Source organism: Littorina saxatilis, linkage group LG15 (assembly GCF_037325665.1).
Source record: "Littorina saxatilis isolate snail1 linkage group LG15, US_GU_Lsax_2.0, whole genome shotgun sequence".
NCBI lineage: Eukaryota > Metazoa > Mollusca > Gastropoda > Littorinimorpha > Littorinidae > Littorina > Littorina saxatilis.
The window spans coordinates 27,573,023-27,588,627 of NC_090259.1; the positions used below are offsets into that span (position 1 = coordinate 27,573,023).

General features: G+C 41.1%; 1 protein-coding gene across 1 annotated transcript in view; it reads right to left on the reverse strand.

The window, feature by feature from the left end:
* Nucleotides 1–10,809, reverse strand: part of LOC138948961 (1-deoxyxylulose-5-phosphate synthase YajO-like) — a 16,029-nt gene extending 5,220 nt beyond the window's left edge. Inside the window, exons 1-5 of the mRNA XM_070320639.1 lie at nt 10,287–10,809; nt 9,382–9,524; nt 6,226–6,379; nt 5,376–5,549; nt 4,516–4,613 (exon numbers count right to left, since the gene is read on the reverse strand). Of these exons, the coding sequence (XP_070176740.1) occupies nt 4,516–4,613; nt 5,376–5,549; nt 6,226–6,379; nt 9,382–9,524; nt 10,287–10,394 (677 nt within the window). The 5' untranslated portion in view covers nt 10,395–10,809. The remainder of the gene's footprint in view (nt 1–4,515; nt 4,614–5,375; nt 5,550–6,225; nt 6,380–9,381; nt 9,525–10,286) is intronic.
* Nucleotides 10,810–15,605: the final 4,796 nt, after the last annotated feature.

The window sequence follows — 15,605 nt, forward strand, 5'->3', positions numbered from 1 at the left end:
CAATAGCCCGCTCAGAGAAAAGTCGCTCTGGATTGGTCTATGCAACGGGCTCACAACGAGGCAAATCGCTTCACGATGGCGACGAAGAAAGCACGATTGCTGCGAGATATGAAAAAAGTTGTACTTCTTAAACTAGTAGACGATTCGGTCAGTGAAATCGTCAGAGAGAATGTAGTTATGATGGGAAATTTAGCTGGGGTAGTCCCTGAACCTTGAAAAGCGGGGGATCCCTCGGGTCACGTCGAAAACCACGCCGAGAAGATCGAAACACGCTACACGGCATCGCAGTGTAAACACCGCCGCCATCTTGCATAACGCGGCGGGCGGTGGGCGAGCATATACCAAAGCCGCTCGCCGAGTGCTTCGCGAGCACTTTCCTGCTCTGCTCTAAGAAACGGCTTTTTGTCTTTCGCACTGCGAGCGACCCGTGGCGAACCGCTCTGGGCAACTCGTCTCAGCTCACAGCCTTCGTTTTGCGTTTTTGTTGCAGCTGAGTGCATTTACAGTTCAAAAATCCTCCTATGGTAGTAAAACAAACCCAAAGCTACCCAACGACGACATCATTCTGTGAAGCTCGACAGTTTCTTGTTCACGCGAGTGCATAAAAAAGAGGACTGGGTGGCCGAGTGGTAACGCACTTGCGCTCGGAAGCAAGAGGTTGCGAGTTCGCCCCTGGGTCAGGGCGTTAGCAATTTTCTCCCCCCTTTCCTAACCTAGGTGGTGGGTTCAAGTGCTAGTCTTTCGGATGAGACGAAAAACCGAGGTCCCTTCGTGTACACTACATTGGGGTGTGCACGTTAAAGATCCCACGATTGACAAAAGGGTCTTTCCTGGCAAAATTGTATAGGCATAGATAAAAAATGTCCAGCAAAATACCCGTGTGACTAGGAATAATAGGCCGTGAAAAGTAGGATATGCGCCGAAATGGCTGCGATCTGCTGGTCGATGTGAATGCGTGATGTATTGTGTAAAATAAAATCCATCTCACACGGCATAAATAGATCCCTGCGCCTTGAGTCCGAGTCTGGAGATACGCGCGCGATATAAGACTTCATATAATAATTTATTCCCCCCTCTGCTTCTTTACCTCTGTAAACTTGTAGGGGTAGTTATTTTTCGATAATGACCCAGCAACCAAACAAATAACGACCCAGCAACAGCCTGAATCCTCGATAGTGCAATGGGTTGAGAAGTTCTGTTTCGGTACTACTTTTTGCGACTGAAAAGTTCCGAACGCTCTAATGTACGAAGTATACATCTCTGGAGCAAACAATACAAACATACCGCATTTAAATTAACAACTACAGGCCTGAACACATGAATCTCCATATAAAATCCATGAGTTCGGTTGTTTTCTGAATCCAGATCTGCCGTGCTCAAACCGTTCATCACAAGCAATTTCCCAAGGCAAGTAATTCATACTTTGTCTAGCGACAAGAGTAGTTCCCCTTCTTTTCACTCAGTTTCTTCGACAACAGACTGCAATCCGACGGTCAGTTTTCAACAAAATTTCATTTAATGAACAGATCACACGCAACCAAATGCACACATCTCATCAATTTAAACAACATAAAGGGGTTTCATACACTATTTTCCCCAGAAAACTGAACTTCATACAGTTTTTAACGTTGGAACACGGGTGCAAAAGTTCGTCTGCTAGTCCCATTTGACGAAAAAACATTATCCTAAGCGATACCAAAACATATACAGAACACACAATATCTGCCTTTGCCGCCACAGCAGAATAACAGCATATCTGTGTACTTGATTTTAGTCCAAATTAGGAAAACTGACAAGAAGTGTTAACAGAATGGAATGATTTGCATGGAACTATACAACCGCGCATTAATCGATCGCCTGCGCAGGTTGACTGGTTGAGAGAATAGGATTCGATCAAACTTTCGCAAAAAAAGTCCTCTTTTCTTTGAATAACTGAAGAAAGGAGGAATAAAGAGGTTACACACCTCGTCTCAGTGATTATAAAAAATAATGGTCTCAGTTCGCGGTCATGAAAAAGCTCGCTAAAGCTCGCATTTTTCATGATCCGCTAACTTCGACCATTATTTTTAATAATCACTGAGACTCGGCATGTAACCTCTACAAATTAACCTAGTTATTACGTGGTGTTTGGTCGGAGTTCGATTCAACTGAGTGATTCCGGCCTCCATTTTGTTTTGCACAAACTCATGATGACGTCTGACATAGTTTGCTAGTGACGTGTCTTTTTGTGCATGATGTGCTGATCTACCTGATCTAAATTTAGATCCAAAAATAGGCCAAGACCAGCCGGGTCCGAGTACGAAATTAATTCGTAAAAAAATCGCAGTTCTTGACTCTTTGGGTGCAAGTCAATGAAACTTGGTAGTTCTTCTAACGAATAGCTGCCTGAGGTATGACTAAAAGCCCCAGGGGCTCCGTGCACCTGGATTTGACAAGTTCAGTACCTTTAACTTTCTGAGCTTGTTTTGAATACAACCTATCATATCTATATGTTTTTGGAATCAGGAAATGATAAAGAATAAGATGAAATCATTTTTTTGGATCGATTTCTTAAATCTTAATCGTAAGACTAATTAATCTATTTTCGTTAATTGTGATCACATTTTAAGAGTAAACATGACATATGTATATATTTTTAGATTCAGAATGTGATGAAGAATACGATGCAATCAATTTTAAATCTGTTTGCAAAAAAATCGATTTTAATGACAACTTTAATTAAATTTTAAGCCTCCAAGCTGCAATCCAATACCAAAGTCCGGGCTTCGTCGAAAATTACTTGACCAAAATTTCAACCAATTTGATTGAAAAATGAGAGCGTGACAGTGCCGCCTCAACTTTCGCGAAAAGCCGGATATGACGTCATCAAAGACATTTATCCACAAAAAAAAGAAAAAAACGTCTGGAGATACCATACTCAGGATCTCTCATGTCAATTTTCATGAATATCGGTCCAGTAGTTTTCTCCAAATCGCTCTACACACACACACACACACACAGACACACACACACACACACACACATACACCACGACCCTCGTCTCGATTCCCCCCTCTACGTTAAAACATTTAGTCAAAACTTGACTAAATGTAAAAATGAACCAGCAACCAGGCTCGCCCATATTCAGTCTCGCTGCTTTTTTTAGGTCAGGATCAAAGAAAATGTCACCAACCTACAATACATAAGTAAATGAGCACTCGTATCCTGACTTTATAATCAAAACAAGTCGCGGACATAAGGCGAATTAACAACATTTAGTCAAGCTGTCGAACTCACAGAATGAAACTGAACGCACTGCTTTTTTCACCAAGACCACATACTCGTAGTTTCGTCAGTCCACCGCTCGTGGCAAAGGCAGTGAAATCGACAAGTCATGCAGAATAGTGCGGTAGTGGTCGCGCTGAGCAGGATAACTCGCTTTTCTGTATGTCTATTTTTTTTAGCTTACTGAGTTTGTTTTTAATCCAAACATATCATATCTATATGTTTTTGGAATCAGGGACCGACAAGGAATAAGATGAAATTGTTTTTAAATCGAATTGGGAAAATTAATCATAATTTTCATATTTTTAATTTCCAGAGCTTGTTTGTAATCCAAATATAATATGTATATGTTTTTGGAATCAGAAAATGACGAAGGATAAGATTAAATTATTTTTGGATCGTTTAATAATTATTTTTTTAATTACAAGTTTTCGATTTTTAATGACCAAACTCATTCATTAGTTTTTAAGCCACCAAGCAGAAATGCAATACCGAAGTCCGGCCTTCGTCGAAGATTGCTTTGCCAAAATTTCACTCAATTTGATTGAAAAATGAGGGTGTGACAGTGCCGCCTCAACTTTTACAAAAAGCCGGATATGACGTCATCAAAGGTATTTATCGAAAAAAATGAAAAAAACGTCCGGGGATATCATTCCCAGGAACTCTTATGTCAAATTTCATAAGTAGTAGTTTAGTCTGAAACGCTCTACACACACACACAAACAGACACACACACACAAACAGACACACACAGACACACACACACACATACACCACGACCCGCGTCTAGATTCCCCCTCTATGTTAAAACATTTAGTCAAAACTTGACTAAATGTAAAAAAGAATGCAACCGAACTTCTGATTTCAAGACAAAGGCAACATTCTAATGTTTGTTTGTTTGTTTGCTTAACGCCCAGCCGACCACGAAGGGCCATATCAGGGCGGTGCTGCTTTGACATATAACGTGCGCCACACACAAGACAGAAGTCGCAGCACAGGCTTCATGTCTCACCCAGTCACATTATTCTGACACCGGACCAACCAGTCCTAGCACTAACCCCATAATGCCAGACGCCAGGCGGAGCAGCCACTAGATTGCCAATTTTAAAGTCTTAGGTATGACCCGCCCGGGGTTCGAACCCACGACCTCCCGATCACGGGGCGGACGCCTTACCACTAGGCCAACCGTGCTGGTCCACACATTCTAATGTATATATTGTGAAGCTTAACGCGCGCTGCCATAAAACTGACCCTTTCAGCGGACTCCAAGTCAGGACCCCCAGACCGTTGATGTTACACACTTGGAATGGCTCCAGCTCCGACTCTCTGCACACCAGGCTGTACTGTTGCTGTGAACCACAATCACAGAGGGCATCAACAAATGAAATAATATTGTAAATGTACATTCCAAAGAATGGCTGTTCGCTGACATATTTACTTTTCAACACGTGACCTGAAGAAGACCCTTGGGTCGAAACGTCGCGGTTGTTTGTTTTGTCATCCTCGTTCACACGCGAGTACAGCATTTTTGGGTCTTTTTGTTTACCGCTCACAGGCGCAGTCACTATTGTATGTTCTTCTGCTTACATGACTTGACTGTTTTCTTTTCTTTATTTGGTGTTTAACGTCGTTTTAAACCGTTCAAGGTTATATCGCGACGGAACTTGACTGTGAGCGAGCGTATTGTGACCTGTCGGATGACTCTCCACAAACTACTTACACGATTGGATTTTTGTTGGAGTAATTTTCTAAGAACATTATAGTCAAGTTCCTTGCGTTTCTGAACACTGTTGTGTCCATGATAAAAAAAAAAATAAAAAAAACCCGCCTTCCTAGGATGTCTAAAGCCGAAAATGTAGCCAAGTTCTGAGTAGAAGTGAAAACATTTTGCATCAATTTTGAGGCAATGTTTCACACGTTGATTTTCATGCAATACTGGGAGACCTAAAAGTTACTTTAAAAGGATACATCCTATTGTAAATGTGTCATTGCTTCATAAATGTCCGACCTGTCAGACTTCCTTGATATCACTGCGGTTCCATTTAGAACGATGTTTAAAAACAGAACGCAGTAGCTGCAGAACTTCAAGAACTTCTCAATGTAAGTAATACCTGCAGAGAGATGTACTGGTTGAACCCCATGTGTCTGTTGACGTCCACGATTCTCTGAATCTGCCATCCCACAAGGTTACTGGCCCCCACGTATCTGACCTTGCCACTCCTCACAAGGTCATTCATCGTCAGCAGAGTCTCTTCAAGCGGCGTGGCGTCATCCCAGTTGTGCGTCTGTATGACGTCAAAGGTTAGGAATTAAAACAAAGCAGTATTGGTTGGAGGTAGAGACAATGTTAAGAGAAGACAGCGGAGTGGAGGAGGATTGGATATAGGTTTTGACGTCATCAGAAGTAAGGGGCACAACCAAACTGTTATCATTTACCAGACCTTGTTACCTCTCTTGCTCCAAGTGTGAACCTGTACAAACAATATAGGCCTAGGTCTGACTCTGACTCTGTCCCTGTCTGCCTGTCTATCTGTCTGTCTGTCTGTCCATCTCTCTATCTTTCTCTCTCTCTCTCTCTCACTATCTCTATCTTTCTCTCTTTTCAGTGTTCGTGCGTGTGCGTGCTGGAGTGCGCATGCGCGCGTGTGTGTTTACAAGTATGTTGTTGGTGGTCCATCTCTTTGTCTGTCTGTCTGCCTGTCTGTCTGTCTGTCTGTCTCTGCCTGACTGCCTGACTGTCTGTCTGTCTGTCTGTCTGTCTGTCTGCCTGCCTCTCTCTCTCTCTCTCTCTCTCTCTCTCTCTCTCTCTCTCTCTCTCTCTCTGTCTCTCTCTCTCTCTGTCTCTCAGCGACCCCCCCCCAAAAAAAAATATGTTTCACGAACTTTCAAGTGCATAACAAAGTAAATGGCGTGAACGTAAATTAAAAGTATCGAGGTGCAGCTGTAGAAAATGGACAATACCTGCAGCAGGTCAACGTAGTCTGTCTTCAGACGTTGAAGACTCTGTTCCACGCTGTCTATGATGTGTCTACGACTGAGTCCCACCGCGTTAGGATTTGTTGGGTCCATTGTTCCGCGTACCTTGGTGGCCACTACAAAACGGTCCCGCTCCTGCCTACAAATCACAGAGAGAAATTGTGTGTTGAGTTACAGTAGGTTCATTTCAAGAACAGCAGAGTCGAAAGCTGCACAGAACTGTAAAAATTAGTGTAAAGGGTAAGGGTATTTTGAGTCAAAGTTAGTAAAACAAGAAATTCCTCCGAGGTAGGAAAAACACCCCCGTTGGTCAAAGGGAAATAACCATTCTCACTGCCACCAACTGAGAAGGTTATTTCCCTTTGACCATTAATATGTCCCTCTATAAGTCCTTGTAGAATCTTAATCCACCAATAACTCCCTAACCGTGTGTTTGACTGGTCCCAATTTTTGTAAGGACCGTCTCAGGAATGTATAGAACCTGTTGACCAAGTTTGGTGACGATCGGTCCGTTCATTCTTGAGATCTATATGCGAACACAAACAAACAAACAAACAAACACATCGAGCGAAACCTATACACACCCCTAAACCGGGGGTGTAATGATATACACAAGTAAGAACAACCCTAAACATCACAGGGACATCCGTGGCACCAACACGATCTCGAATCACTCAATTCGCTACACAGTTTAGTTTGAGGTTTGTAATTGTTCAACCATACACCATTTATGCCAAAACGTAGTGCTTGATTGTTCAGTTAAATTGAAATGTTTAACGTGGTGTGTTCGGTAAACTTTGCACACTCTGATTTCTCTATACACTGTCTTTGTTTTTCGTTTCCGTCCAACGTTATTGCCCCTGAGATCTGGGAATCTCGCAAGCTTTTGATGTTTTATTACTTAAAATCTGCGCAGGTTTCGTCTGCTAGCGTATGGATGGTTGCCAGAACTAAACAAAATAAACTGATGAACAGGATCGGGATTTTAACGCCGAGGAGCTTTCCGACAGCAACTGCATTGATATTTCTTCGTGGCAGGCGGAAGACAAAATCAGCCAGATAAGTTTTTGTTATTAATTGTTTGTCTGTGCACTTAAAAGACCGTTGGGTCGATATATTTGTGAATGCATTGTTTTGTCAATAACAAACGTTCCAACAACCTACCTTTCTTGTTTTTATATTTAGTCAAGTTTTGACTAAATATTTTAACATCGAGGGGGAATCGAAACGAGGGTCGTGGTGTATGTGCGTGTGTGTGTGTGTCTGTGTGTGTGTGTGTGTAGAGCGATTCAGACTAAACTACTGGACCGATCTTTATGAAATTTGACATGAGAGTTCCTGGGTATGAAATCCCCGAACATTTTTTTCATTTTTTTGATAAATGTCTTTGATGACGTCATATCCGGCTTTTCGTGAAAGTTGAGGCGGCACTGTCACGCCCTCATTTTTCAACCAAATTGGTTCAAATTTTGGTCAAGTACTCTTCGACGAAGCCCGGGGTTCGGTATTGCATTTCAGCTTGGTGGCTTAAAAATTAATTAATGACTTTGGTCATTAAAAATCTGAAAATTGTAAAAAAAAATAAAAATTTATAAAACGATTCAAATTTACGTTTATCTTATTCTCCATCATTTGCTGATTCCAAAAACATACAAATATGTTATATTCGGATTAAAAACAAGCTCTGAAAATTAAATATATAAAAATTATTATCAAATTTTTTTTTTCGAAATCAATTTAAAAACACTTTCATCTTATTCCTTGTCGGTTCCTGATTCCAAAAATATATAGATATGATATGTTTGGATTAAAAACACGCTCAGAAAGTTAAAACGAAGAGAGGTACAGAAAAGCGTGCTATGCAGCATAGCGTAACCACTACCCCGCTCTTCTTGTCAATTTCACTGCCTATGCCGTGAGCGGTGGACCACGAGTATACGGTCTTGCTGCGTTGCATTGCGTTCAGTTTCATTCTGTGAGTTCGACAGCTACTTGACTAAATATTGTATTTTCGCCTTACGCGACTTGTTTGATTCTGCATTGATATAACTACTTGGCATAGTAAAAAACAAGTCGCGTAAGGCGAAAATACAATATTTAGTCAAGTAGCTGTCGAACTCACAGAATGAAACTGAACGCAATGCCATTTTACTCGTAGCATCGTCAGGCCACCGCTCATGGCAAAGGCAGTGAAATTGACAAGAAGAGCGGGGTAGTAGTTGCGCTAAGAAGGATAGCACGCTTTTCTGTACCTCTCTTTGTTTTAACTTTCTGAGCGTGTTTTTAATCCAAACATATCATATCTATATGTTTTTGGAATCAGGAACCGACAAGGAATAAGATGAAAGTGTTTTTAAATTGATTTGGACAATTTAATTTTGATAATAATTTTTATATATTTAATTTTCAGAGCTTGTTTTTAATCCGAATATAACATATTTATATGTTTTTGGAATCAGCAAATGATGGAGAATAAGATAAACGTAAATTTGGAGCGTTTTATAAATTTTTATTTTTTTTTACAATTTTCCGATTTTTAATGACCAAAGTCATTAATTAATTTTTAAGCCACCAAGCTGAAATGCAATACCGAACCCCGGGCTTCGTCGGAGATTACTTGACCAAAATTTGAACCAATTTGGTTGAAAAATGAGGGCGTGACAGTGCCGCCTCAACTTTCACGAAAAGCCGGATATGACGTCATCAAAGACATTTATCAAAAAAATGAAAAAAATGTTCGGGGATTTCATACCCAGGAACTCTCATGTCAAATTTCATAAAGATCGGTCCAGTAGTTTAGTCTGAATCGCTCTACACACACACACAGACAGACAGACACACACACACACACACACACACACACACACACACACACACATACACCACGACCCTCGTCTCGATTCCCCCCTCTACGTTAAAATATTTAGTCAAAACTTGACTAAATATAAAAATAGTAAAAAAGGCATCCTCGAGTTTATCATTGTAGATGTGTGTGTACGTAATATATCACAACACAGCGAATGTCCCTTGTAGGCCTACTTACGTATGGTTATTTGTCAGAAAATGTCTCTAAATGGCTTCTGTAAAACTATGTCTTTAATAGGAAACGTGAAAAATACATAAACTGAAAGACGTATTCACTTAGCAAGCCAAGATCCAACGATGGTCTCCGAAGTCCCACGTCCGTAGATGTTGGCGGTGTCGATGAAGTTGCCTCCCCATTCCACGTATCTGTTGATCAGTGCGTGAGAGCTTGCCTCGCCCAGTTGACCGGGGCTTCCCCCCTGAGCAAAGAAAATAAATAGCGTTATATTTTAAATAGTTATGATCATATCAACTGCTCGCCATGTCAAAATCTTTTCTTGTACATGTAGAACAAGAGGAAAAAGAAGAACCAGAATTTAGTTCGCCGATTGGCATACAATACATTTGTAACTGTCCTAATGTCGTAATGAGGGTACCATTCAAACACGCATAAATTCCATATTAATACAATACACTGAGAGATAAAGGAAAGAGTGTACAAGCTTCTCTATTCTTCTGTTAACTGCGAGTTTGCGTAGTCACGTTATCGTTTTCATTCCTAAGAACGTGAGAATTGACTTATTTCTCAGCTTGCTGTTTGATTTGTGAAATAAAACACACACTACTACGTGATAGCTGAGGCAATGAAATGTTCATTTCCTTTGTTGGTTATACAACGCTCTCTGAACAAATTTAATCTTACGCTCATCTTCAGATTAGAATATTCTGAGTGTGACTGAACATTTGATTGCTGAAACTAGTTGCTAAAAGTAGTGTATCTAAAATACGCTGAAAGCACAAACGCACAAACTGGAACAATGAGGACAAATGCAAGTAAGAACGTCTAGGTGAACCAATTCTGCAATGTATTCTTTTGGAACATAATTACTATTTAAGATGAGTTAAGGAACCAGTTCTACGATTTCAAAGTGCCCCAAAAAACATGAAGTTTCAAACAGTAACAAAATGAACACAAATGAACTTCAGCATGATTATCATGGAGTAAACAAGTAAAAACTCACCGGGGATTCTCCAAATGTCATGGCTCCCAAGCAAATGTTGGACACTCGAAGTCCTGATTTTCCCAGAAAGACATACTGGCATTTCGATTCATCTGGTATGGCAGGCATTTTGCAAATAGCCGTGTTCTTTCAATACAAACTTCAAAACGAAATGCTAGCTTCTGATTTTGATGCACACGACAGTAAACTCCACTGCGCGCGTATCCACGGTCATGTGAATGAATTATTAGTTGTACTTTGATGTTTAGACCCGTATGCTGAAGAACAAAATGAGGTTAGTGTCAAGGTCTTACAGTTCGTGAAGACGCTCACAACGGTGATAGCGGAATCTGATTCCCCTTTTTCACCCTGCATTTTTTTCACATTTCAAGATTGCTGAGAGCCCAACCTGTTTGTTTTGGTTGCCACTCCATTCGAAAAAGTATCGTGGTGTCTTATTCGACGACAGTCTTTAGTATATGAAAGGTAACAACATTCCAGTGACAAAGAGTGGGGTAAAGTCGAGTCAAAATAGTTATTGTAGATAGATTTTTGTTTAAACCATAGAGTCTGTGATTGATGTTTTATCAGTATCATGACGCAAGTTGACCTTTTTGAAAGAGGTGTATTGTCGTCATGTAAAGCTGATAACATGACTGATAAAGACACAGTCCCTCCAGTTAAAACTGTTCTGCTCGCCAATCGTGATATAGCCAGGCTTTTACATGGAACAAGACTATCCCTCCACTTCAACACATACCGCAAATCAATATCGTGACTGCAAACTGCTCTTGGAAAGTGTTTGTTTTCTATGTAATCATTTCGCAGATTGAAAGAAGCGACTTTAAGAATGAATTCCCACCACAAGGCTAATTCCTTAGTGCGGTGTGGTGGTTTGAGTGCCTCGATGACCCGGAGAGCTATGCCAGTGGGAGTGTAAACTCCTGGTAGGGCCACCCAAGCTGGACAGGTCAAAGGGTAGAGGTCAGACTAATTCAGCCACCTCTCCCCGAGGCTAATGGGGTATGAGAAGGATCACTCAGACAAAAAACCAAGGACGGGGGACGTTCTGCAGCCATGGACGGCAAGTCTCCTACGACAAGGAAAAGTCGGGGAAGAAACCACTGCTGAAGACGGATGCGCTGGGCCAAAGTGCGCGTTACGACAGTGCAACGCATTTCACTCCCATGATGGAGTGATCGACAAGAAGAAGAAGAAGAGAATGAATTCGTCAAACAATATCACTCCGCGCAGATATCATACAGGCTGTGGATTGTTGGTATGTGTCCAAATGAGAAATAGCGATGTTCCATGAAAACAGTCTGGCAACATCTGTGATGATGTCCCGAATTATTTACATTAAAAAGGAATGTGCCTTTAATTTCACACGCACATACACATACGCACACACACACATACGCACACACACACATACACAGACACAGACACAGACACACACACACACATGATAAAGCACAGTAGCAGATAGTCTGTCGGTATTATGTCTGAAATTTGACACAAAATGCTTGTTCCGTTTATTAACTGGGCAGATAGTGGGTCACTTTGTTTGTGCATGCCACGCAAAAGGTAGATAGGGAAAGAAGGTTAAGGTTAAGGAACAGTGACGTTGCAAAATCCGTTCAGCCAATACTTAGGAACCCCATTTTAAGACCTCAAAATCTGAGACAATCAGGTCTTAATTCTTAAAATTGAGGTAAGAGTCAATGAAAAGTATATTTAAGAAAGTAGGTCTTAATTCTTAAAATTGAGGTAAGAGTCAATGAAAAGTATATCTTCTTCTTCTTCTTCTGCGTTCGTGTGTTGAAACTCCCACGTACACTACGTGTTTTTTTGCACGAGTGGAATTTTACGTGTATGACCGTTTTTACCCCGCCATTTAGGCAGCCATACGCCGCTTTCGGGGAAAGCATGCTGGGTATTTTCGTGTTTCTATAACCCACCGAACTCTGACATGGATTACAGGATCTTTTTCGTGCGCACTTGGTCTTGTGTTTGCGTGTACACACGGGGGTGTTCGGACACCGATGAGAGTCTGCACACAAAGTTGACTCTGAGAAATAAATCTCTCGCCGAACGTGGGGACGAACTCACGCTGACAGCGGCCAACTGGATACAAATCCAGCGCGCTACCGACTGAGCTATATCCCCGCCCAAAAGTATATCTAAGAAAGTAGGTCTTAAGTCTTAAAATTGAGGTAAGAGTCAATGAAAAGTATATCTGAGAAAGTAGGTCTTAATTCTTCAAATTGAGGTAAGAGTCAATAAAAAATATATCTAAGAAAGTAGGTCTTAAGTCTTAAAAAGTAGGTCTTAGAAAGTGAATGTCCTAAATCGTGCAAAGGGGGGGGGGGGGTGGGGGGGGGGGGAGAGATCTTAAAACGGGGGTCCCACTGTGTGAGCATGGTTGGCGTTCATGTCTACTTGTGTGTTTTTGCCTGACTCACTATCTTCTGTCGTAGTGTGTCAGTCTATGCGCATACCTTTACGCAAGGAGACAATAAGGCGGGGGGGGGGGGGGGGGGGGGGGGTCGAGGATGGGGCAAGTGGCAGTCGAGGGAATGGGGCACAGATATGGAGACATGAATTGGGAGGTGTCGAAAAGTGGGTACATACTCGCATGCCCCCGCAAACGTGCTGGACTCTTAGGTCTTCGCTTCACACATTATAATGGGTGACAGCTAAAACGAATACATTTTATTCGAAAAACAATACATGACAATGGTAATTAATACTCTCATTCTTCCATTATTCGTCACACAGTCATAGAGCATTTCCAATCATCTTTATATAAAAAATTAAAATATAAAAAATAAAAACATTAAGCTCCTCAGGCAGGTTTCACAATCTTCAATCACAGACTTCCTTTTTTTTCAACAAAATCAATCTTGACAGAGATCTTTAAAATAGTGTTTTTATTAAAGCCTTACATCCTCCTGGATGGAATCAAGACAAAAACTTGTATGGAGACGCATTCTTGTCGACATAATGTGATAGCTTGTTACAGTACTCTATCAAACAAAGGGATAGACGTAAACAGAATTGGGTAACGATTTATTCAAAGAATGTTGTCCAGAGGCTTTAATAAATGAAGCAATAACAATGCAAGCAAAATATCATTTCCGAGCTCAGTGAAAAAAGCAGCAAATAAGGACTAATTATGGGAATTCCGTTCTTCTGAACTGCTATTTCGCTGTGATGCACGTCATGAGCATACCTTCAAAAGTAACAATGTTAATTGCACTCCATTTCTCACTTTAAAAAAAAAGTAGAATCATTGACCAATAGAAAAAAACGAGTTTGGAATTTTTTTTGCATATTCTTGGGGAATAAATACCTGAAAATGTAACCCTACCCTCTAAATGGTGACATCATGACAGCGAAAAAAAAATATACAGAACAAGTCATGTGAAGCGATAATAAAACATTAAGTTGGTTTGAAACTAAAAGATCAACATTGGAATCAGGGACGAGTCATTAACAATGCTAGTGAGATTTGGCTAGCCGAAACCAGAAGACCGAGACGGGTTGCCTCCGCGAAGCATATGAACAAAACGGGCGATTTTTCTCATTTGAGCAGATTTTCACACTAAGCATGACATATCTGTTCATACATTGGGATCCAGAAAATCCAAAGGATACAATGCAATAACTTTTGAATCTGTAATCAAAAGTGTTATTGTTATTTGCAATTTTTAGAATGTTATGTACCAAATTTTATAATACATTTCATAACTTGACGAAATGTAAAACAAGTCGCGTAAAGCGATATAAAAACATGTAGTCAATCTATAGGCATCAAATTGAAGGATAAACTAAAAAAAAAAACAGTCCGATCGGCGAGACTAAATTCAGATAGTCTCGGCTAACCATACCCGAAAACCGTCACGGATCACACTCATCTCCGCGAAGCATACTCAACCTGTTTTCTTTAATTCTGAACGCGTTTTTAAAGTAAACAGAACATATGTATATATATATTTTAAATCAGGAGAAGATAAGAAGTACAATGCAGTAGTGTTTGAATCTGTAATGAAATATTCGTTTTTGATGACAATTTTAATGAGCGAACTAATTCACTTATTTTCAAGCTACCTGGCTCAAATGCAATATCAAAGTCCCGACTTAATCAAAGATTACTTAACAGGTCCGCCTCAACTATCACAAAAACGGAAATGACGTCATCAAAGACTGTGGCAGAGTACCTTAACGCAGTCCTAGTATATCCACTACTGACTGAACTGTGGCATAGTACCTGGACACAGTCCCAGTATATCCACTACAGACTGAACTGTGGCATAGTACATGGACGCTGTCCCAGTATATCCACTACAGACTGAACCTTAATGTCTTGCATTTTCTACAACAACTACTCTGCACACATAAGAAAACCCAACCCCTCTCGCACGCACACATGCAAGTACGCACGCATCAACACTCACGTATCAACACTCACACACACACACACACACACACACACACACACACACGCACACACACACACACACACACACACACACACACACACACACATAAGCTAACACAAACGAACACGTGCGCACAACGCTCGCGCGCAAGCTTACATACACACACACACACAAACACACACACACACACGCGCGCACGCACGCACGCACGCACGCACACACACACACACACACACACACACACAAACGAACACGTGCGCGCAACGCTCGGCCGCACGCACACACACACACACACAGCTAGATAATACATCATCTGATATGTTTCCTTGTTCATATGCTTTTTTCAAGTCATAAACGTAAACAATGAATGGTTTTACTGGGATTTTGTGCAGCGTTTTGTATTATCTGCGTTGTTGTCGGATTTAAATACTCTCTCAAAAACTGGGTATCTAATCACGACCGATAAGATTTTCCCCTTTTCGATTAAAAAGTACGATGAGATTTCGTCAGAACCATAACATTATTCTTCCAAAAACACTTACTAACATCCATGTAAAAGAAACACAACTCTGTTCATCAAATTATCTCACCCTTTGCAAGAAACGTATGGCGAAGGCACATTTCGCGCCGCGGTGCAGATGACGCAATTAACTCTCGTGACGAAACGATTGGTTCGTGACGTCGCGTCATCAACCGTTCATGAATGGCCCTTGTATGAATGGCATTCTTTCTGTTGGGATGACGTGTGAACCTCATCATTAGTGACTTGGAAAATCGGTCGGATTTAGGTATCCCCGAAGTCGGTCGGAATTGAATACACTTACCCTACACTCATCCACACTGACACGCGCGCGCGCACGCACGCACGCACATATGCAACAATGACAACAATCAA